The 25,411-nt window shown below is 37.2% G+C and overlaps 1 protein-coding gene across 7 annotated transcripts in view; it reads left to right on the forward strand.

The window, feature by feature from the left end:
- POLR3B (RNA polymerase III subunit B) overlaps positions 1–25,411 on the forward strand; it is a 98,038-nt gene that overhangs the window by 43,926 nt on the left and 28,701 nt on the right. For all 7 annotated transcript variants that reach the window (XM_081128737.1, XM_081128743.1, XM_081128738.1 and 4 more), the window contains 10 exons: positions 468–668; positions 2,250–2,412; positions 3,563–3,716; positions 5,458–5,532; positions 6,127–6,225; positions 9,897–10,024; positions 18,661–18,870; positions 21,503–21,661; positions 23,228–23,345; positions 24,816–24,958. In XM_081128737.1, the coding sequence (XP_080984863.1) occupies positions 468–668; positions 2,250–2,412; positions 3,563–3,716; positions 5,458–5,532; positions 6,127–6,225; positions 9,897–10,024; positions 18,661–18,870; positions 21,503–21,661; positions 23,228–23,345; positions 24,816–24,958 (1,450 nt within the window). The remainder of the gene's footprint in view (positions 1–467; positions 669–2,249; positions 2,413–3,562; positions 3,717–5,457; positions 5,533–6,126; positions 6,226–9,896; positions 10,025–18,660; positions 18,871–21,502; positions 21,662–23,227; positions 23,346–24,815; positions 24,959–25,411) is intronic.

Raw genomic sequence — 25,411 nt, forward strand, 5'->3', positions numbered from 1 at the left:
ATATTTTCCTCTAATTAAGACTTATTTTGGAAGATATTTACATAATGGCACATTCCAACATGAAGTTATCTCTTTGAGCGTTAAGCTAGTTTTACCTTAAATGTATGTAGAAATTGCTACTGTTCTCTTAGTGCTTATTGCTTCCAGTGGAAATCTCTAGTTGAACTGGCTTGTTTGGGATATAACTAGTTCTTCAGAAAATAACTGCTTTGATGTGATAAGGTTGATGCATCAAAGCATTCTGAGATGACTGATAGATAGGTAATAATCATTTAATTCCTTGAAAACCCCAGCAAGTGACCTGACTAAATTTTAATCTTAACTGTGACATTTTGATTGCTAAATATACATCATGGCTCTAATGTCATAAACATGTTGTTCCTACAATGAGCTTCTCAGAGTAACTGTGAAGTATCAGGCAATTTATGAATTATCAGGGGTAGTCTGTGTCTGTCTTCTCTCTACAGGGAAATTGGTCTCTAAAGAGATTTAAAATGGACCGTCAAGGTGTGACTCAGGTACTTTCTCGCTTGTCATATATATCTGCACTGGGCATGATGACAAGAATCTCTTCCCAGTTTGAAAAAACAAGAAAAGTGAGTGGTCCTCGATCCCTCCAACCATCTCAGTGGGGAATGCTCTGTCCTTCGGACACTCCTGAAGGAGAGGTAAGGTACCTGAAGAGTCTGTGTGCTTTGTCAGTTAGTACCCATTGGTGATGTTCTGCTTCTGCTCCCATTCCCCCAGGCCATATTCTTTTTTGCATCAGCCATTTACATGCCAAGAAGTACTAATGCAGTTTGTCAGGAGAACATCAGTATCATTTCAGAATCAGTACCTGCAGAAGCATTTGATTTAGTATCTCACCCAAATAGAAACATGGTCCAAATTTTCTGGCTTGTTTAGTTAACCCAAGAATCCAGTCGTGCAATGGAGAGGAGACAAGAATGTGAAGGAAAATTGAGAGACCCATTACCTTTGCTTATGAGGAGCTCTTTTTAAGCTTTACCTTATTTTTTTAGGTGTCCTTAGAGTACATCATAGTTGCAATTGCAGCCAAGTAGGAACACACAGCCCAAGACCTAAAGTGAATTTCAATTCAGTTATGTAGGGTACATGAGCAATTACCTAAACACTACTAAACCGACAAGTTTAAATAGGTTTATTTCCATAGCACATACTACTTCCTATGTCGTGACCTTTTCTCTTTCATGTTAACCATTGTTGGTTTCACGTGACTCTGTTCATTCTAAATTGTAAACTTCAGGAGGAAGGAACCTTGTTGGGTTCACCGATGTATCCCAAGCTCTTAGCACAGAGCCTTGTTCAGAGTAAAGGCCCCGCTACAGCAGATGGTTTTTAAGAATTGAAAATATAATCTTTACGTATCACACATCTCACTGTTCTTTTCTGTTTGCTATATTATATACTTACTTATATTTTTGTCTTAGAATTTTTGGTTGTATAAAAGTTAAAAAAATTTTATTTCCTTTTCATTCTGAAATAATTTTAGACATGCAAAGTAGTTACAAAAATAGTACAAAGATTTTTCATAATCCTTCACCTGGATTCCCCAAATGCAACCATCTTAGATAATCATAGTATAGTTACCAACCTCGTGAAATTACCATTCATAATGTACTATATCCTATAGATCTTATTCAGGTTTTGTCAGTTGTCCCACTAAAGTCTTTTTCCTGACCCAGGATTATACATTGCTTTCAGTTGTCTAGTCTCCTTAGTCTCTTAATCTGGAGCAGTTCTTTGGTCTTTCTTTGCCTTTTATGACCAAGAAGCTTTATAGAGTACTGGCCAGTTATTTTGTAGACTGTCTTTCATTTCAAGCCAGAAGTTTTGTATGTTTTTATGTGTCCACAGTTATCAATGTTTTTCGTTACTGTTTTTATACAATGTCATTTTAATGACTATGCTGCTCTATTGTCTGGGAATAACAATTTATGTAATTTTCTTTTGGGGGGTGGTGTCTTTATTTGCCACTTCAAATAGTACTGTGCTAAGATTTCTGTGACTAAATCTACATTTATATCCTTGCTTGTTATCTTAGGATAAATTCCTCTGGGTTAAAAGGTATGTACATTTTTAAGACTTTTGTATGAATTGCTGACCTGTCCCCTACATGGCTGCACTGCTTTACATTGCCATCAGCAAAAGTGGTGAACTATTTTTAAATACAAACTGTACTTTGTATTACTAGTGTTCATCTTAGAAGTGACTATGTTGTTTTTAAGGCATGTGGTTTGGTTAAAAACTTGGCCCTTATGACGCACATCACAACTGACATGGAAGATGGACCCATTGTTAAATTAGCCAGTAACCTGGGAGTAGAAGATGTGAATTTATTATGTGGAGAAGAGCTCTCTTACCCAAATGTGTTTCTCGTCTTCCTCAATGGTGAGCATACTATGGAGACATGTTGATCCTGAACAGTCTGTGGGGGCAGGGAGAGGGACCCTGGACCCAGGTTGACCTTAATTTAAAGGTAGAAAAATGGTAACAAAGGTATTCCATTGGCTGGGTCATCCAGGTTCTGCAAGGATACCGCTATCAGAGCTAAAAGGTCACATTGAGAGACTGGCTGCTTTCTGTACTTTAGCAGCTGTCAGCATTTGCACAGTGGAATAAGCCTCAACATGGTTTCTTTAAGTTCAAGTTAAATATGTGATGCATTCTGCAAAAATAAACAGATCAGCCCTGACAGTGAGTTGACTTATATTCAGTCACTTATATTCAGTCAACAGCCTGTGGCAAGAGAGTCCCTTTTCCTTCTGTTCATGCTCTAGACTCTGCTTTAACCTCCCCCTTCCTCAGGAGACTCATTAGCAAGTGTGCCTTGTCCTCTCTTCTTGAGATTGGTGGTCTGGATGCCTGTCCCTTAACCGTTGTACTCCATGTACTCACCCTGACCACTTAGCCCCCACACTCTTCTTCCTCCCACTGTGGAAGGCGTTAACCTTTCCTGCATGGGCTGGGGAGTAGGAAAATGGCTGTTAAATGTCTCATTCAATGTGTCCCAGCAGCCAACATTGAAGGAGCTATTACTCTTCACTTTCAACCACTACCTTTCTGAATCCTCAAGCTAATCCTGGGAGGCGAAGTCTGCTTTCCTTATTTCACAGATGATGGTGACAACAAGAGCTATTTAATAATAGCAGTTACTAGGTGCTAGGCAGAGTTCTAAGTGCTTTACATAAGATCAACTCATTTAATCCTCACATGGGTTCTTTGAAGTGATAGAGCCAGTGTTCAAACCCAGGGAGTCTGCACCCCAAGTTTATACCCCCAGCATGGTGGTGACAGAGAGGAAAATGAGACTAACTTTTCCAGGGTTACTCTTCTAGCACCTGGTAGACTCAGGTCCCTCGGACTGCCCTTAGCTACTCCACTCCATTGCTTCCCTACAGCCTTATAGACTGGCAAGAGATGTTAACGGTATTTTCAAATGACTATTCAGTGCTGCTTATCATTTTCGTTGGCTGTATATTTTAAATCCTGTTGAGATTTCTTTTTTATTTATGTATTAAATATTCTTCTTCCTGCTTAGGTAACATCCTGGGTGTCATTCGAGACCATAAGAAGCTAGTGAATACATTTCGACTAATGCGAAGAGCAGGATATATCAATGAATTTGTTTCCATCTCAACAAATCTTACAGATCGATGTGTCTATATTTCCTCTGATGGAGGAAGATTATGCAGGTATAAGTTGTTAAAAAGAATTTTTAAGAATCTCTATGCTTACTTTTGAAAGAAATAAACTCTCTTATCTTTTCATTTGCTTTAACCTCTTTCATTGTTGAGATAAGTTTCATTCAGTTAGCAAACACCTCATGAATATGCATACTGGGTACTGAGGATTCAAAGATTAATGAGAGTCTGTGCCTTCAGAAAGCTCAGTCTTCTGGCAAAGGCAGAAATAATTACTAATAGCAACCAACTATGCTAGTAGTAAATGATAGCTATTTTTATTATTTTATTAGGTGTATTATATGTACAGCGTTATAGGTAACCCTTTGTGGTTCGATTACCCAAAGCTAGATACTGCTTTCTACTCAAAAGTCCTTAGAGTTTGACTCCAACAATCATGATTTTACCCACTACATTCTGTTGCTATGAACTGAGTTTTGAAGGATGATTAGGATTGTGTTACTTGGAGGAAAGGAGAAAAGCTGAGGAATGGCAAGAATAAAAAACATAGATTGTGGTAAGCCCCTTGTAGGGTGCCGGGCTCACATTAGGTGCTTATTTGTGGCTAACCTAGTCCATTTAGGGGTAGGGAAACAATGACATTTTCTAGGTTACTCTTTTTTAGGACTTTTCTCTGTCTTTACATCTTATATAATATGGCATAGTCTAAAAGAAAACTAATTATTTTTTAGAAGTAAGTTTTATAATGGTATATCATAGATCTGGCAGGAAGAATTAGAACTTACTGAGTAAAAATAAAAGGTAACTGAGGTAGCGAAACATGATCCCTTCCCTCTGCTACTCCTGCTTCTGTCATCATTTCTGAGTTCCTTAACCTGAACTAAACTGCAGCCCTTGAAGGTGATTTCCACAAAAAGTTCACCCAGTTCATTTTTCAGCAACTTGTAATTGTGCAGCTCCTCTTAACTGTTTAAAAGTGCTTATTAGTCCTCAAGTAGTCATTTGGATTTTAGGGTAGGGTGCACAAGTGTCTGGTAGTTACTTGCTCCTCTGTAAGAGCTGCTTATCCAAATAGCAACAGCCATTGACGTTTTAGTGCCACATGCCATCCTTTGTGTCTGTGTTTCCTTGTGGTGGCAAAGCCCTCAGAACCAGATCAACACTGACAGTTACAGTTTAATCTACCAGAACATGTGGACCAAAAGCTGTCTACCTTACACCCACTGCGAAAAATCGCAAAGTTAAAAAGCATTGTTCTCTGCAAACTGATTGCTACTCTTATTGGTCATGTGTAGCTTTAGGTAGCCTGCTCTGTAACCCAGTGATGTTTATGCTAAATCAAACTGCTCTGAACAGTAGATATTCATCAGACCCTCCATTGAAGTCCTCAGTGACAGTTCTTCTCTGCATACTAACTTCATGGGTAGTAGATCACTTATTTCCAATATGAAGCAGGAGATTCTTTTCATACGATGCATTTACACAGTTTAAAATATGACACTAAAGGTTTTGTTTCCTTTTTAGACTTATTGAGTATCATTTTTTAGTTGCCTTTTCACCTAAGATACTTGGAGAAGTACTGGCTATGTATACATGTGTATGTGCACACATACAGACACGGGCTGATGTGTATGTCCGTGTATGTACATGTGAGAGAGAAAATAGGCCTCAGTACACTTACATGTAAAAACTACCTGGTGTCCTCAAGCAATACAGAAATAAGAGTTTTCTTATGTTTTCAGGTTCCCTCATATCCCAACTTTTTTGCTGACTTAATTTTTTTCCATTCCAGACCCTACATAATTGTTAAGAAACGAAAACCTGCAGTCACAAATAAGCATATGGAAGAGCTGGCTCAGGGGTACAGGTAAATGGCCAAAAGCAAAACTTCTCAATCTCCTTAGTAGTCACTTACATAGTATATTCAATAGTAAAATTATTTTACCTGAGCTTTTAAGAATAGTATGTTTTCACTGTTAATCTTTTAATTCTTCCCCACTAAATATATCAGCCTGTTAAAAACCTATTTTTCTCTATGTGAACTTCCTTGGATATTTTAAAATACTGATCAACTTAGATCATGGGGATTACAGATTCCTGGTGTAAATTAGTGCACTATTAAGTGTTCATAGTAAGAGAAAGACTTTCATCCATATGTTGATATAGACACTTTGGGTCTCTTGTCATATGGAGTTCCTAAAGTCATAAAAGATATTTTTAGAAGTGGAGACCAGATGGACAAGAATCACAGATGTTTTACTATTATTTCAGTGATTTGTGATTTCAGTGATTTGGGTCATTGTATGACCCAAGAATATCATGTTTCAAGTATCCCAATGTGCTGATACTCTGGGAGAGTATGTGCTTTGGGTAAATGAAAGCCAGTACCTTCCATTATTGCATATAAAATATTATAATGAAATGCCTTTTAGTAATGTATGTTTCACCAATATTTTCCCAGAAATTTTGAAGATTTCTTACATGAGAGCCTGGTTGAATATCTAGACGTGAATGAAGAAAATGATTGTAACATCGCACTCTATGAGCATACAATTAATAAGTAAGTAGGATCCCTAACAACCATAATTAAAACCTATTTTGCTTATAGAAACTACCTTCTCTTTTCGTTTCGTCTTTAGTTTTTCTATTATGTGCTCCTTAGTAGTTACTGTTAGAAATATACTCTTTTATAATAAACCATAAACCATCATTTATCCCAATATAAGACTGTCACAACATTGCTAACAAGTTATTTTTATACTTATCTTTTCTATTTATTTTGCACTGTTTATTTTTTTAAAAGGAATTGCTGCTCTGATTTTAATATTTAATTACTGCCAAAGTTGAACTAATGAATCAGGATATGTAAAAGATGTATTTATCTCTTCTAGAGGGCATTTTATCAGTGGATATCTGAATTCTTATTGTCAGTGCAGGAATTCCCTACATAGTATGTGGTGAAGATGCCTCTAAACTTATGTGAAATATAAACATGATATGGTGATATGGTAATATATTTACAGTGTTTTTTCTGAAACAGTGATTTTTTTTAGAAGCCTTAGAGGACATTTATATAACTTGCTGTCTGATGCATGTTGCTGATGTACTGCTTACCTGAAATTGGAATTTTTGCAGTTATATTGTTAAGTAGTGAGGGAGTTTAATCCTACCAGCTGATAACTATTTATGTCTGCAATCAAGAAAAGACTTTTCTGTTTTCTGTTACCAGATGAAATATACTTCTTTATTTTTGTCTAATTATAAGTTAGTAAATAATGCTTTCAATCACAATTTTATTTCCTTAAAGGTATGAATCTCTTAAAGTACTATTTCTATACCCCTCATTCCAAGATTGACCGAGGATAAGGGAGAACTATTATATAGTAACCCTATAAATAGCAGTTCCATCTATCTGCTACTCAAAGCAGAAACCCCAGTTTCAGCTTTGACTACCCCACTCCACATATACCCTTAGCATACCACTGGACCTTCAATCCACCCAGAACCTGAGCTCTTTTCACTACCTCCCCAGGTCACCTTAGTCCAGGCCACTGCCGTTGCTTGCCTGGATTCTTGCAAAAGGCTTACGACTGTTTTTGCACTTGTCCTCATATGGTCTATTAATAGATCAGAGTGGTCACTTCTCTTCTCCTATCCCCCAGTGGCTTTCCATCTCCCTCTGAAGTCCTTACAGAGGCCTTCAGGTTCTTACATGTTCCCCCCACACTGCTTTACACCTGCCAGATCATCTCCTACCTCCCTTCCCTCACTCTGTTTTAACCTTGGCCTCTTCTTCAAACACCCCAGGCATGCTTCTGCCTCAGTACCTTTGTACTGGCTGTACCTCTTCCTGAAACACTGTTTCATATGCCTGCATGGTTCACTCCTTCACCTCCTCCAGGTCTTTGCTCAGTTGTCACCTTCTTATTGAGTTTTCCTCAACAGCCTATTTAAATAGAAACCTCTCCTTTGACCACCTCTCTTCACTGCTTTATTTTTCTAGTGCGTATTGCCTTACAATAAAATCTGTAAAATGTATATTTTATTTATTTATCTATGTATTAGCTGTCTTCCTCCAATAGAAGCTTCATGAAGGCAGGGGTTTTTCTCTGTTTTGTTCACCGATGTAAATGAATATAACTATCAGGTATCAGTATTGTCAAATCACCATGTTATCCCATACATTAAATTCATTCTATTTTAAAAATAGAAAAGTTTTATATTATTTGATTTATATATATGACATTTTTCGATGTAGTTATAAATATATTATTTTAATTGCTTTTTATTGCATTGTCTGACTATACATAATTTAACTTGTCCCTTATTGAGGAAGATTTAGATTGTTTCCAATTTTTCCTGTATTACAAGGCACAGGTTACTTAAGTTTAACTTGAGCTAAATTTAAGGCTGTTATACATGGTTAATAGGAAGCCTCCTAATTCCTCTTCAGGATAGAAACTTATGGTGGTTATAATTTTGAATAATCATGTTCCTTTCTTTTTTGTAAAATCAAAATCCAGAGTGTTTAGATTTTGAATAATTATTAGGTAGGTAATGTATGATCTTATATAAGTTGTCATGAAAAAGGAAGAAACTTCAATGTTTACCTTCTTTATTTTCAGATTCCATCTCACCTCAGTCTTTACATATGAAAAAGTAGTTTTTATTTACATGGGGAATGCCAAATTGGCCAGTATATAAACAAAACGGTACATTTAAAACAACTTTTTTTTATCCTAGGCTATAAAATGTCACTATAAGCTTTTTTTCTTTCAAAACAAAACAAAACCTAGAACCTTTTTCTCTCCTGACAAAGGCCTAAAGTATCCAAAGGGATTGGGTTCATTCTGTAACCAAAGTAGAGACATAATTTAGTACGTGTGTACTGAAAAAACAAACAGATCTATAAGCAGGAGGTCTTTTGTCCTATGTTGTAACTAATTTTTTCATGATGGATTAGGTTATCTTGGAAGGTACTTCTCCTTACAGGTACTGTAAGCCATTGAAATTATTAAAGTTATGCTTCAGAAACACTTGAAAAAGCGATAGAAGATCAGTAGAGACCACAGATCCTAGGTGTTCCTTTCAGCAAAGACCTAAAAATAATTTGGCTGCTCTTCTCATTAAAGTATCTGAGTTGCTTTATCATTTAGCCAAAACTGAGTTTTCTGCAAAAAGGTATTACAAAAGTAACAAAGATTCTGTCACTTAGTAGGTAATGTCTTACTTTGTGTTCAGTATCTGTAGCTGAGCTGTCCAATAAAAATATAATGCAGGCCACCTATATAACTTTAAATTTTCTAGCAACAACATTTAAAAAGTAAAAAACAGATGAAATTCATTTTAATAATTTTATTTAACCCAATGTGTCTAAAATGTCATGTCAACATGTAATCAGTATGAAAATATTGAGATATTTTACATTTTCTTCTAAGTCTTCAAGATCTGGTATGCACTTAAGCACATCTCAATTTGAATGCTAAGTTTTATTGGAAATACTTGATCTGATTTTATTACACAGTTGAAAAAGTAGATTCACAAATGTAAGTTGTTACAAACGTACTTAAAAGGTTTAAAATGACTGAACAGAGTTATTGAAATTTAAATTTGAGTTTTAAAATGTAAGGTAATTAAAATTAAGTAAAATTAAAAATTCAGTCCTTCAGTCATACTAGTGTAACTTTTCAAGTGCTTAATAGCTAAGCTACACTTAGCTAGTGGTAACAGTATTGGTTCCCGTAGGACTGTAGTAACTATGCTTAAAGGGATGTATTTCTTACTCTAAAATGGTGATACAACTCTCTCATTGATCGCAGTTGGAAATGTGAAGAAAAGCAAGTTACTCACCTATGTGGATGTTTTTGATCTACATTTCTGTATGCTCAATTAATAATTTCTTTTTAAGTGTTAGTTATTATTAGTTAGCATATAGTAATACTTTATGTTTTATATAGACATTCCATACTGTTTTCCTTCTCTTGTATTTCTACAAATAATAGAAATTTATTTTATTTTATTATATATTATTTATCAGTTTTACTAGCATCAAATTCTTTTATTGAGGTTTTATTATATAAATTTATATATGTTTTATATATATTTATATAAACTTAAATAAGTATTATCTATGTCCCATGGGGACTTAGATAGTAATATTTTCATACCCTTTAAGAGGTATTTATTTTAGTAGTTGGTGCCTAAGATGTCTATTCTTAATTAACTTGCTAGAGATACCACCCACTTGGAGATCGAACCCTTCACTCTTCTCGGTGTTTGTGCTGGTTTGATTCCATACCCTCATCATAACCAGTCCCCAAGAAACACATATCAGTGTGCCATGGGAAAACAAGCCATGGGTAAGATTTTCTTCTTGAATTTGGTTCTAAATACTTGGATAAAAGACATGTCTTTATTCTTACTTCACTAGTATCGCATGTTTGGCCAGTCAGCATTGCTAACACCTGAGTGTTACCAGATTCAGAGTGTTGCCTATAGAATTCTGTAATACTGTAGGTGCCTCTGTCATGTCTGAAGTTTAAACAAAGATGGAGAAAACCTCTCTGAACCGATTCCTTTGACCAAACAAAGGAACATACAATAAATGTCACAGAATTATAAAGGGGTAAATCTGAAGAGAAAAGCCCTATAAAATGTAAGTTGTTAATCCAGAGAGATGGAAGAAAGAACAGAAAACTCAAGGTGAAGGGAAGAGAGGAAAAGAAAATAGAAATAAAGGTGCACAGTGTGTGTTAGAATGTGCTTAGTAATTGTCTGGGTAGCAGCCATTGAACCCCTTAAATCCTTGAAGTTGCTCCTAGAGCTCCTGCAAAGTCCACTTCGTGTCACACCAGTTTCTGAATTCATTTCCCTTCTTTCTGTTTTGCTTCCTTTTCGTCCACCATCTATTAGTTTTTCTACATACCCGTCTGTAACATTTACTGAGTATCACCTGTGGGCCAGGCAGTGGGGCTGGAGCCTGAAAACAGGTGAGGATCGAGCCCCGTCCTCAGGGAGCCACCATCGGGAGGGGAGGCCAGCACTTCAAATGGGGTTCAGTAAGTGCTCAATTCCAAGACGGACTGACAGCCAGAGCTCAGGGGATGAGCAGAAAGGCCACTTAGGGTTAGAGAGTAGGTGGTTTCTGAAGAACAGAACTGAACTAAGTCTTAAAGACACTGGCGTTGTCCACAGGTATGGGAGTTATAAGCCAGCGCTTCATGGGAATGCCCTGGTACTTCACTGTGGCTGTTGAGTGCAGTGGGCCTAGAGGCGTGCTGTAGGGGTGCCGTATATTAAGGAGTTTGGGTTTTACTTCATACTTGATACAAAAAGAATGGCAGGCAAAGGTTCTGCTTATAAACTTTTCGAAGTGTTTTTTAAAATCATTTAAGTCCTAATAAGTGTAATAAATTTTATTTTCGTGTATGTCTATGACATCAATATGACTTATCTCTGATTTAAAGTGTGGTACAGGAGCTTCATAAGAAAAAACTGTCAAAGGTCTTTGCATTGCGTTTGGGTAACAACCAGAATGCAGTTAGCCTTGTTACCAAGAATCAGCTGCATTGACTATAACTTGGCAGTTAAGGAATTCTATTTCTCATTATGGATAAAGAGTCTATATTCCTTTTCAAGTTTTTATATTCCCCTTTGGTTGGCGGTGAAGAAGTGAGAAGCATGTTGTCCAGCTGCCATTTACCTGAATGATGTAATGCCTGGACAGTTCAGAATAATTCCCAGTGGGAAAAGCTAAACAGCGGCTCATCAATTTAGCCTTTCCCATTCATCCTCAGCTGCAGTATAGGCTGATTTCCCGCTTGTGCTTCTGACTTCCTAACAAGTTGAAATATACAGTACTGAACCCTGTGTGTCATGAAAGGGCTATCACTTCTATTGGGTTTACCAAACCATTTTGTTTCATGATGTGAATCCTGACTGAAACAATACGCCTTTTGTGTAGAACCTTCAGCAGAATTAACGGAAGACTAATCACTTCATTGCTGATGCCACTCTTTAGTGTGTTTGTTTGAAGATTGAAATAGAAAGGGCTGCATCTATCTCCACTTATTGAATCGTTGTTGTTGTTTTTAAATAAGAGACTTGAAGGAAAGAAATAATATTTTTATTTTTGTAACTTCTCTCTCCAGCCCCCCGCCAAAAGCCTCTGTTTTGTGGCCATGAGTATCTGAAACATTTAGTTAGTTACCACACACAGTTAAGCAGGATCAGTGTGTACAGAAAGCCAATTCAGTGTCTGTAGAGTTCTTTTGTAGTTTTCTGTGTGAAGGTTTTTTTTCTCGTTTTGTTTTGAGTGTCATTTGCAATTCATTGTCTGTGTTTTCTGAGGTTGGTGTATTCAGCTGCTCTGACCCTGGGTCCTGCACATTTAGCTCCTTGGATACAATCCTCTGACGTTACTGCTGACGCTAGGAAGACAAAAGCTGCTGAATATCTTAAGTAATAAAAAAAAAAGCCTTTGTCACTGTTTGTTATTATAAAACACCTGACTAGAAAGAAAAGCAGAGAGATAAAAGTACACTTAAAGTTGGCTCATAACATGGCCACATTTCTCTTTGGACACTGAACTAGCTGCGGAAGTCTTGAGCGAGGTCTATATGAAAAATCACAAAAGGAAAAAGGCCAACAGAGGGGGAAAACCTACAGCCGAGACCCAGGTCTATAAAGCCGACACAGAACTTTGAGTTGGGCTTCTCTGGGTCACTTTAATTCTGTGCGGTCTTGACAGCTCATAACTCAAAGGCACACTGTCCTATTTTAAATATGCACTGAAGAATATATACTGTTCATCCATTAGTCCATGTGAAAGGTGGACAGTAGCCCAGAATTAATTCGCTGAATATTCTAGCCAACCTGGAAAATTTACTGTCTGCCTTTCACTACAGACTCCTGCCATTCAACAGAGTAAAGAAATGAGTAGAAGTCATTTTCTGTCACTTACAAAGGAGACCAAAACTAGCACAAACCACAGAGACTGCAAGCCTTACCTTATACATGAGAGAGAGCTGACTTTAATCCAACATGAAACTCCAGCAGTGGGTGTATCTTAAATCTAAGGCACTTTGAGTTATTAATAAAGTTCAAGTTTCCACACAGCGTCTTACTGTGCTATTGAGCAACACCTCCCTTCTGTGGATACGGCTCTGTTTGTTGTGACATGGTTTAGAGCAAGAGTCATGGGGACACGTGTGGAAATGGTGAGGTCTCTAGGTCACTCATTCCTACAAGTAAAGACTGTGTGTTGGAGCTACATTGTACGTACTTTCCCTGGCACCAGAATCCAAGTTCACATGAGCCACTCTTTCATATCTGCCCATGTTATTAGTTGGCAATCCTCTAGTGGAACAGTTTTTCCTGTTTGAAAGGATCTTTCAGTCATTATCAGCCCTGTTAATAAACATGCATCACATACCTCCCCTAGTCTTGGCTTCTTCTCACCACTCCTTCTCCTTCAGTTCCAAATTGCTGGGACTTTTTTTATTTTTTAACTCAGGAGCTAAGGCAGCTTCTGTTTTTGTTTTTGTTTCTAATAGATTCCATTCCTAAGCAGATAGTTCTCTCTCTTTTATTACTCACGTAACAGTAAGATGGGTGTACTGGAGATATTAAAAACACATAATATACAAAGATCCCAATAAAATTTTGTTTTATTCTACATTTTCTTCCCCACTTTCTGTTTGAATTTTTTAAAAGAATTCTTTATCCTTTTAGGGGTATAAAATGAAAAGGTGTCTTGGTCAAATTGTCCCTGGCAAGTCATCTTTTAGAATTTTGCTCTTGGTTAAAAAAAAAATTGAAATAATTAACTATTTAAATATATATATTTTTATTTTATTTATTTATTTATTTATTTTTTAAAATATATCTTTATTGATTTCAGAGAGAGGAAAGGTGAGGGAGAGAGAGAGGCAGAAACATCAATGATGAGAGAGTCATTGATCGAGCCCGCAACCCGGTCATGTGCCCTGACCGGGAATCGAACCCCAACCGCCTGGATCCTAGGCCGATGCTCAACCGCTGAGCCACGCCTGGCCGGGCGATATATATATTTTTAAATATGTCTTTATTGATTTCAGAGAGGAAGGGAGAGGGGGAGAGAGAGAAACATCAATGATGAGAGAGTCATTGATCGGCTGCCTCCTACACGCCTCCGACTGAGGATCAGGAATCGAACTGTGATCTCCTGGATCCTAGGCCGACACTCAGCCGCTGAGCCACGCCCAGCCAGGCCATCATTAACTATTTTAGATGTAAGCTTTTGTGGCATTTCTTGCAACTAGCATGTTAATAATGAGTACCTATTGAGGTTAAATTAAAGTGCAGTATATAGGTTAGAGTTGGAGATAGAATTGGTGATATTGCAGGGTGGTAGGATGTATATTTTTATTACTACTATTATTGTTAATATTAGTAATGACAAATGTTGCCACTTGTTGAAAACCCAAGTGGTTTACGTGCATTTCTTCTTTTATTCATAATAGTAATGCTGTCAGATATAATGCATACCTTTTTTGTTTCTGACAAGGGAACTGAACCCCAGTTTGGCTGAGTAACTTCTAAAAGGTTATGTCTTCTATGCGATACCATCTATAAAACTTACTAAAATTCTTCTCAACTAAACTAATGTCTTTTGTCACATTCTCCTATTCACGGTGGATTGTGGTCCAGGTGCCTTTCCTGTTAGACTGTAGATTATAAGCTCCTTGAGGACAAGGACTGTGTCTTTGTTATTTATCACTATAGCATAGTGCCAGCTTAAGTAAGTAGAGTAAATACTTAATAAATGCTTCCACAGTGAATGAATGAATCTTTGAGTACATTAAAATTGTGAAGAAATTAGGTGATATTTTTAAAAGAACCTTTGAAACAAAAAACTAAGTTGGAAGACTTATACAAATTGATTTTAAGACTTACTCTAGTCCTAGCCAGTTTGGCTCAATGGTTAGAGCATTGGCCTGGGGACTGAAGGGTCTTGGGTTCAATTTCAGTCAAGGGCACATACCTTGGTTAGAGGCTCAATCCCCGGCCCCTATCAGGGCGCGTGCAGGAGGCAACTAATTGATGTGTCTCTCTCACATCGATGTTCCTCTTTCTCCCTTCCACTCTCTGAAAAGCAATGGAAAAAATATCCTCGGGTGAGGATTTAAAAAACAACAACAACTTACTCTAAAGCCACAGTAATGAAGACAGTATGTTATTGACCTGAGGGTAAACATACAGATGAGTGGAACACAATCAAGAATCCAGAAATGGACTCACACATTTATGGGCAGTTGTTTTTCAATGAATGTGTCAGGGCAACTCAAAGGAAAGGAAAATCTTTTCAACAAAATAAAATGTCTCTATGTATATCTATATAGAAAAGAAATGAACATCATCTCCTACCTCAGACCATACAAAAAATTAACACAAAGTGGATCATAGTCCTAAAAGTAAGAGATAAAACCATAAAACATATAGAAAGAAATGAGCGAAAATCTTCATGGCCTTGAATAATCTAAGATTTGTTAGAATACAAAAGGCACAAACTATAAAAAAGAAAAAGTAAATAATTGGGCTTTTTCAAAATTAAACTTCTGCTCTTTGAAAGACACACTGTTAAAAATATGAAAGAGACCTCAAACCACATAATGGGGACAAACTGTTTGTGGTGTATCTATATAATAAAGGATTTCTATCCAGTATATGGGAAGAACCACTTTCTAATAAGATAACTCAATTAAACGATGGGAAAAACGAAAACCAGACACTTCACAAAGAGTAATAGGAATTACCAATAAGCTCATGTTGACAACGTTATTAGTCATCAAGTAAATGTAAATTAAAACTGAGATACCACTACACATTCATTAGAATGGCTAAAATGGAAAAGACTGATGTACTGTGTCGGTTAGGATGTGGAGCAACCAAAATGCTCGTACGCTGCTGGTGAGAATGTAAAATAGTATATAATCAGTTTGGAAAATTCTTAAGCAGCTTTTTCAAGTTAACCCTACCCTTACCAACCCGGCCCCCCCCCCCCCCGGAAATTCCACTCCTGTGTATTTACTCAAGAGAAATGAACACACAAAGACGTGTGCATGAATGTTCAGAGCAGCTCTATTCATAGTAGCCTAAAAGTGGAAGCAACCCAAATCCATCAGGTGAATGGACAAACAAAATGTATATTCATACAATGGAATAATACTCAGCAATAAAAAGGAATGAACTCTGATACACACAACTACATGGGTAAATCTCAAAATCATTATGATAAATGAAAAGTAGCAGAAGAATATATATATTGTATATTTCCATTTACATAAAATTCTAGAAAATGCAAACTAACCTGTAATGATAAAAAACACATCAGTAGTTGCCTGGGGCCAGGACAGAGGGGAAACTCTTTTGGTATAGTTGGAAATGTTCTGAATCTTGATTGTAGTGGTGGTTTCACAGATGTATATATCTCTCAGAACTTATCAATTTTTACACTTTAAATGAAGTTTATTATATTCAATAATGTTGATTAAATAGAGAGAAATTGGACAAAGGGAGACAGAAAAATAGTTAAATGCATGAAACTTGATTTTTTTCAGTATACATTTTTCTAAGCTATGTACATTCTTACTGGTTTTCATCCCACTGTAAAATAAACTTCCTTCACTGTTTTAACCTACATTTAGATACCTTGTTGTGCCAACCTATGGCTTTGTAAGAAAGTTAGGATCCAGAAAATATGACTTTGTAAGAAAAATTATACCCTGATAGTAAGAAATTGAAATCATTGGTGACTTATAGTTATGGCAAAATGGGGCTAGAAAAGGAGAATTCAGCTTATAGAACATCTTGTGGTTAGTTATTTTATATATAATACCCTTTTTAAGGAAGCTGAAAATATTAATAGAAGCATTCTAATTTGAACATGTTTCACCCAGAGTGGTCTTATAATTTAATTTCTGTATGACATTTTCTCAAAAAGCTTATTATTGGCAAAATAGCTAGTCAGTCAGTCATAATTTTTATAACAATTATAGGGTATGGTGGCATTTTGAAGTGTTACAATATAGAAGTCATAGTTCATAAATCATGTTGTAACCTACATACCATTGTCAGTGCTGCTAAAAATAGATACACATGCATATTCCTTCAAGTTTGTTTAAAAGTCTTCAAAGAAAAATTTTCTGATGAGATCATAAACACCAAACATTTGGTAAACCATTTTGCTGTTCATCCATTCACTGGTCAGTTGTAATGGCCAAGAATTATGTTCTGGGCCCGGTAGCACAGTTTACAACAGGATCCAGTCTGTTTCATGGTTGTTTAGAGGTGCAGCCATCACGCTCCCCTGCTGCATAATAATGCTTGTCTCGGGTTTCAGAAGACATGTTTGGCAGCCTGGTGGGACAGTGCCTGAACCCTTGCCTCAAGCTGGGTAAAGTATACAATTGGAGCTGAAATCTCAACATAAATTTTAAATGATTTCACATAAAAGGACAAACTTACTGCCAGTGAACTTTACCACTATCCAAGCAGCAGTAATTTTATTTCTGAAACAGTAAGTAATTTATTACTAGGTATCCTGTACACTTTATTAGTTGGTACTAAAATAACATAAATTAATTGGCAATTTATAGTGTAAACTGGACAAAAAGTTCATGAGACTAAGTTTAGCTATTGTTTTTCAGCTGAATCTTGATAAATTTTCTAGAGATTTAAGCACAGATATATCTGTCATAAAGAATATAATGCAGTTCTTCAATTTCATTTTCTTGACATTTATTGAGCATCTATAGTGAGCCCAGCAATGTACTAGGTGCTCGCTTTTTTAGTACTCTAGAGATTTCAGAATTTCTTTCATCATACCTAAATATATTATTTTCATTCCTGAATTGAAATCACCATTGATTTAATGACATGAGTACAGAGAAAAGTAAAGGAAATAGTGTGTTTTGGTGTCAGCTCACCTTACAGCTTAACGCCGTTAAATGACACATAGGCATCTTGGGGTGTGTGGGTGTTGTGGGTGTATCACTGGAAGCACATGCAAGAGAAAAAAAGCTACCTTCTTAGCCACACAAAGGGGAAAAGAAGAGATACCTGGGAGAAGTTAAAGAGTCTCAGTAGCCTACATTCAAGCTCAGCAATAGGGCAAATACGCATTTTCCAGTTTTAAGGTCTCTGAGTAGGAGCAAGCCATGAGAGTGAAAGCTTTTTTTTTCAGGCAGGTCTGTGAACCCCTATAGGGAAAGGGGAATAACATTCTGATTTTATTTCTAGTTTACAGTAACACCCTTTCAAGGTCCAGTCATGTGGAAAGGCTGACTGCTAAGGTGGGAAAAGCCCCTCCCTGATTGGACAGGGCCTTGGATTCCTTAGGGGAAAAGCATGGTCCTTTTTAGCTCTACTTTGGTCAGAGTAGGTATTTATTAACTGCTTAATAAATGAATAGTTAACTAAATGAATAAGCCTATTCTTCTCTGCTTTTACTTTCCTTTTCTTTACTCTGTTTCTCCTGCTTTCTTTTTCATTTAGAAGTTTTATAATTGTTGATTTCTTTTTATGTTTGCCCCACTGTATAAACTCCTTGTTTGTCAGCTCTGGTGGTGGTCTCCAGTTACCTTTCCCCCACAACTGGACATGTGCCTGGAATATAGTAGAACCGAATACAGAATTGTTGACTTACTTATGAATGAACCAACGGAGACTAAAATTCCTCAAATGGGATTAACTGTATAAGTCTACAAAGCTGAAATTATTAAGATTAGTATACCTTGAGTGTGATTTTTCTTCTTTGTGGGACTTTTAATATTACTGAGGAAAATTGCTTTTAAAAGTAGTTAGCACTGTGAGGGTATTGCTTTTGTAATGTTTGACTTGAAGATTTTCTTCATTTCGATTACTGAAATTAGTGTGTTTATCACTATATTCATTGCTACATAGTTATTTGACATAATAGAATATTGCATTTTGTTTTTTTCCAATATCAATGAAGGTACCATTGGATACAACCAGCGAAACAGAATTGATACTCTCATGTATCTACTAGCATATCCACAAAAACCTATGGTTAAAACAAAGACCATTGAGTTGATAGAATTTGAGAAACTGCCAGCTGGACAGAATGCGACAGTTGCTGTGATGAGTTATAGTGGCTATGATATTGAAGATGCTCTTGTTTTAAACAAGGCCTCATTGGACAGAGGTAAGTGAATTTTCAAAGCTCTAACACCAAAAGGGCTTAGTATAGAATTAGATATAGGGATGATCAATATAAAAATCATTTGGTGTCAAAATGCTAATGTCAGTTTCAAGAATTATAATTTTATACACAAACAGGAGGCAGTTGTTGTGTTGTCTTTTTAAAAAAAATGAATATGTAGAAGTAATTTGTTCAGTGTATTACTAAGCAATCTTTTTTTGTTGTTGTTATTTTACTTTATTGGTGACTTGAGATAATTCCTCAACGGAAAACATGTAAGAATTTGTTTATTTTCCAACAGGAATTACAATAAATGAAATATGGCTTTTGAATATATCTAGTTATATATTCAACAATAAACCTGTTTGATATGGTGGCAGCAATATTTTTATGTAAAAGGCTATTTTATTAATTGTACTATATCTCAACCTCATAATGTTAGACCATTTTGTTAACAAATTGATAAAAGTTTAAAAATATCCATACATCAATCCTGGCTCATAATTTTTACACTTTTCTCTCTCAGTTTGTTGATAGTTTACTTTTGTAGGTCACCACTTTATGGTTTGTTAGCCATCACCTGACCTGAAGTCTGACTTCTCTCTTCATAATCTCTATTTCTCTTTTGGCTCTCTGGCATACCCACTCTGCCTTCCCTTCACTCTTTGTAGTTGCTAGGCAGCCATAATAGTACTCCTAGACATGTGTCTTTGGCATTAATGTTGGGTGCACTTAATTTATGCCTCTTTTTTCCTCCAAATGACAACAGCCGTGCTCTAAAACTGGATGTTTTCTTTTCTGATTAACTGGTAACGTTTATGTGGAAATCTGAAGACTTTGTGATATCTGTCAGAAACTCCACAGCACAATTTAATGATCTGAGTTTACTGTGCACTAGCTTTTAAGCTACCACCTGTAAATAAAATGTCCATTTACCCTTAGAAGAAAACAGTTCTTGATTTCATGCAGTTCAGATTCACACTGCTCTCCAGCATGTTGCAGGCCATTGTACGAAATTTGAAGATCATGTAATGTTTCCAAAGTAGCTGGCTCTTGGAGCAGAGTTTATTATGACCATACACAATTTACTAGGAGCCATAATGACTAACACCTTTTTCGAAGACACATCTATTGTCCACTTGTAGAAATGTGTTGTTTCATTGAGCAGTCACATTCATATTTAAAAATTTCATTAGAGCATGGATATTTTATTTAGAAATCAACTTTTTCCTGATTGATTTTCTAAATTCACAATCTTAGATTTCTTGAAAGTGTTCTGCTTTTTCTGGAGAATTATAAATGAAGTATTTTACAGCCATGCATTTATTTAATCAGTAACAGCTAGCATTTAATCCTGAGACATTTTCCTGTTTCAGTGAATTTTTGACGTGGCTCAGTGTATCCTGGGAGATTAGAGAGAAAATCCAGTTTAAAATAACTGCTTGGGAAACACACACACACACACACACACACACACACACACAAACACAGCCCTGGCCAGGTGCTCAGTTATTGGAGCATTGTCCTAGACAGCACAAGTTTGCGGGTTCGATTCCCGGTCAGGGCCCCTGCCTAGATTGTGGGCTCAGTCCCCAGTTGGGGCATATATGGGAGGCAACCAATCAATGTTTCTCTCTCCCTCTCTCCCCCTTCCTCTCTAAAACCAATAACATGTCCTTGGGTGAGGATTAAAAACAAAACAATAAATTCAATAAAAATTTTAGAAAGAAAAGAAGAAGTAACTGCTTGGCCAAGCCAGGGGAAAGGGAACAGCTGTGGCCGCAGAGTCTTGGGAAGTGATGTTAGCAACTCTGCAGCTGATGGCTCTGTGGGATTCAGTGGCTGCGGTTCTTTGCCCCATCTGAAGGTGTTCTTCTCTTCCCTGTGCTTATTCTTATTAATGTTTAAATGGCTAGTTAGTCTCAGGCCTTTTCCCTCATCCACTAGATAAATGTGATCTCAAAATATAATAAAGTTAAACTAATCTTCAGGACAGAGGTGAACTCTTCCTGCCCTTTCATTTTCTGTGCTCTTTGGAGAAAAATTGTTTTTTGTTTGCTGCTTTGGGACTTCCTCTAAATGCTAATGTCAGAAAAAGGACAACTTTCCAGAGAAGGTTAGCAAAAGTTATCCACCAAAAGGATGTGTAGGCGGAACCCTGACTGATCAGTGGACTTGGTCTGTCTCAACTCTGCCACCAACTTGCTGGGTGACCTTGACCATTTAATTTCTTTGTACCTCACTTGTGCGCCTCTGAGATAGAGGGGTTATGCCAGGTGATCTCTAAGACTCTTTCCCTTTCTCACATTATGTGGCTCTGTGCTCTGAAAGAATCACAGTGACAGCTAGGTTTCTCTCTCTCACCTTCCTCCAATGTGATAAAATACATATAGTCCATGCTGAAAATGGTTGTAGAGATTTCAGTGTTTATATGGACAGGAGGTAGGAGAAGACCTGAGCCAGTTCTTCAGATTAGTAGATTGTTATTTGGTTTGGCCAGTCCCAGACTATCCAAATGTAGGACTGTTTTGGGCGGGGAGTAGAATGGGGTTGGGCTATTGAATAGCGCAAATCTGTGTTTTCTCATAGTTTTGTTTTACTGGTGGTTCTGATACCTACTTTGGTTTCACTTTAGGTTTTGGGCGTTGCCTAGTATATAAAAATGCTAAATGTACATTAAAACGATACACCAATCAGACTTTTGATAAAGTGATGGGGCCGATGTTGGATGCTGCCACAAGGAAACCCATCTGGCGACATGAAATTTTAGATGCAGATGGTATTTGTTCTCCAGGTAAAAGCCTTGACAAAATTTAATGTATGCTTTTTTAAATTGTAAAAGGTATTCAGTAATATATCTAAATATTTGGTAAGTGGGGTAGAAAAATATAACCTATAAAACCACTATCATGACTCAACCCATCTGGTCATTGTTCGGTGAATTTCATTCCAGTCTTTTTATGCATATGATTTTACATAGTAGTAATCTATTCTAGTAATACTTTCCTAGTTATAATTTTAAGTCATAGAGAAGCCACTTTAAGGAAATATTTAAAATAAGAAAGTCATGTCCCAACATCTATACTGTTATTTCATCATTTGTGCACTTAGCTTATAGACTGACTTTAGAACCTAATGCCTCTAAAAAGTGTGACTCCATTGTAATTACAAGCTTATAATGAATGTTGTTGATGCAACCTATAGCTCCTGCCTTTATGAGTCTTATGGGCTAGTGTGGGAAACACATCGATCAGAGGAGCACACACAAACATGTCAAATTACAACCAGAGTAAGGAATCATATAAGGAGCTATGAAGCCATTTGTGGTAGCAAGAGTATTCGACTTAGGAAGATCGGGGTAGCCTTCCTCACGAAGTGAGCTGAAATCTGAAGGATAAGCGGAGTCAACCAATGAAGAGGGGAGAGGAGTGTGTTCTTAACAGTGGGAAGGGCTTGTGCAGCTTGATAGTTAAAGGATCTGAAAGAAGGCCAGTGGGGCTACAACAAAGGAAGTGTAGGCGAGTGTGGTGAACATCAGTGGGAGGAGAGAGGGAAATGGGGGGGAGGGGCAGGGGCCAGAGGCAAGGCATTGTAGCCATATTAGTATTTTCACTCTGAAATGATCGTTCTGACTACCACATGGAGAAAAGAGTAGAAGGGGAGCCAGAATAGAGGGGGCCCAACTGAGAGCTCTCACACAGGACCAGACAGCAGGAGCTGTGGTGAGGTGGAGAGAAGGGCTGGGTGGGGGAGATTCTTAGGAGGGGAAATCTGCATGACCTTGTCACAGTGGTGAGTACCGCATCTGTTGTGGTGCCCTGGGCCACATGGTGCGTGGCTTCCCCTCCTTGCTGCCTTTGCTCCTTGGAACATTTCTCTCTTTATTGTGACAAAACTATAATAGTTGGTCTGGGAGCTTACCATGAAAAGATGCAAAGCAAAGGTGACAACAGCAGGAAAATCAAAGAAATCTTCGGATTTCCTTTGCCCAAGTTAAGTTGGCAGTGACTTATTACTCGTTGAAATAACTTAATAAAAATAAATGGTCCAAATCCGTTTTAACACCTTAAGAAATATATAAAGTTGCTACCTACTGACATGATACTTCTCTTGTTAATGTGGTCCCCTAAATCAGTTTCTTAATTTTATGCACACTGTAATCTGAATCTATGATTTTTTTTCAGTTGGGCTTGCCAGATTACAAACTCACCTATTGAACTCTAGTTCCCAGTTTATGAACTCATTTTTTTTCCATGTCTAGACTTCATGGACCAGGTCTGATCACATAGTTTTATGCCCAAATAATCTTTGGATATCACACAGATGATAACAATTTGTCTAACCCTTCTTTCTTTCTTAGGTGAGAAAGTAGAAAACAAACAAGTGCTTGTAAATAAATCCATGCCCACAGTAACTCAGATTCCTTTGGAAGGAAGCAGTGTGCCACAGCAACCACAGTACAAAGATGTGCCCATCACGTATGTATTGGTTGTGCCTTGGAAATACACAGAAAGATTCACCCCCTCCCAGTGTTCCAGTCTCTCTCCTTTTGCTAATGACTTCCAGATAGACACCTGTGTGGTTTCAGCTCCATACTTGGACAGCTTTACAGGGGCCCCAAATCTAGACCAAAACCATCCTTTTCTCCACCCCAGTCAGGCTCCTCCTGGGTCCCTCTCTTGATGAGCAGCACCACCATCCAGCCAGTCACCTGCAACACAAACCTGACCCTTTTATTTACCACACAAAGCCTAAAGCCTGTAGGTTCAGCAAAATGTATAGGTTCTGTCACCTTAGCTGTCCTCTTATCCTTTCAATGACAGCGCTTGCTGTCTGAGTTCTGGCCCTCCTCTCCGTAACTGCACATATGCCTCCAGTCTTGCACCTCCTCACATCCCTCAGGCTCTCTCTATGGTACTGCCAGAGTGATTATTTTTTCTAAGTTACTTATCTGGTCATGTGACTGTCTTGAGTTACTAGAATAAAACTTGAGTAGATTGAGTACAACTCTCAGTGACAGTGCTGCCTGCTGGATAAAGGCCAAATAAAATAATGATACATACAGGACCATCCATGATCCTCAGCATACCTCTCGAGCCTTACCCCTTTGTATACTGGGCCCCATATTTCTAGTAAATCATCTCTTACTCTCCAGAACATACCATCCTACTTCAGGCCTTCAGCATTTGCTCCCACTGCTCCCTCTGCCTGAATGCTCCTCTGCTGGTGAGGTCTCAGCTCCAGGGTCACCTCCTCTGTGAAGCAGTTCCTCTCTACCACCACTGTCATCTCCAACCACTAACAGGGTTTACCTTTGTCTCCCTTGGATCTTTCCTGTTCTCCACAGCACTGGCATCTTCACTGTACTTCCCTTTCTCTTCTTCCTTTGTTGGATTGTGAGTTCATTGGGGAGGAGCCATGTCTACTTAATCTTTGTATGTCTAGAGCCTACAAGGATCTGACACAGAGTAGACTCTTAATAGTGTTTATTGTATGAAAAACAGGTAAGAGAAGAGGCAAAGTGTGAAACAATTAATGGGAAAGCTCAGTAAAAGTGGTGAAGAACTTGGAGTCAAGTCTGACAGGCTTCAGCTCAAATGCCAGGTCCACTTCATATGTCCTGGGCAGGTTCTTAACTTCTCTAAGCACCAGTTCCATGTCTATAAGGGAGGAATAACAATATGGGAATAATATGTATTATGAAGATTAAGTTGCATTATGTCTGACTCATAGTAAATGCTTAGTAAATGTTAGCCATTATAAACTAGGACTAAAAAGGGGAAATTGTAATTGAATTAATATTGAAAATGAAAGTAATTTTTCAGAGCCCAAAATGGGAATGTCAAAATATTCTGTGGTAGGTATTAAATAAAACATGACCTGGGTGGTGGTAGGTTCACAAATGGCAGTTTGGAAACATTGTTTTGTTGATTTCCTCTTAACACTAGCTACAAAGGGGCAACAGATTCATATATTGAAAAAGTGATGATATCTTCAAATGCTGAAGATGCTTTTCTAATCAAAATGCTGCTGAGACAGACAAGGCGTCCAGAGATTGGAGACAAATTCAGCAGTCGTCATGGGCAAAAAGGTAAATTGTTTTATTTCTCAACTTGTTTATAAAACTGAATATACTAAAATATTTATTAACCACATATGTAAGAGATGCTTTACATTTTTACCCTGTTGAAAAATTTAATATGTTTGAAAAATTTTTACATTGTCTTCAAAATTATTCTTGTTTTATTTCTCAGATTAACTTGTTTATATTTTAAAGGGATTTTAAAATATACTGTAGAATTATTCTCTATAATGTTTATTTCATTCTCCTGCAACTGCTTGGACCAAAATTATAACAATAAATACATTCTAGATGACGTACCTATTGAAGTACAGGAGCTATTCAGAAAACTAATAGTAATACCTATTTTTTATGAAAGGTACATATTTAAACTACTATATGTTCTGTTGGGTCATAATATTATAGATGTCAGCACTAGAAGAAACCTCAGAGTTATCTGCCCCTTTATGTAACAGATAAGGA

Source organism: Miniopterus schreibersii, assembly GCF_964146895.1.
Source record: "Miniopterus schreibersii genome assembly, chromosome: 2".
Classification (NCBI taxonomy): Eukaryota; Metazoa; Chordata; class Mammalia; order Chiroptera; family Miniopteridae; genus Miniopterus; species Miniopterus schreibersii.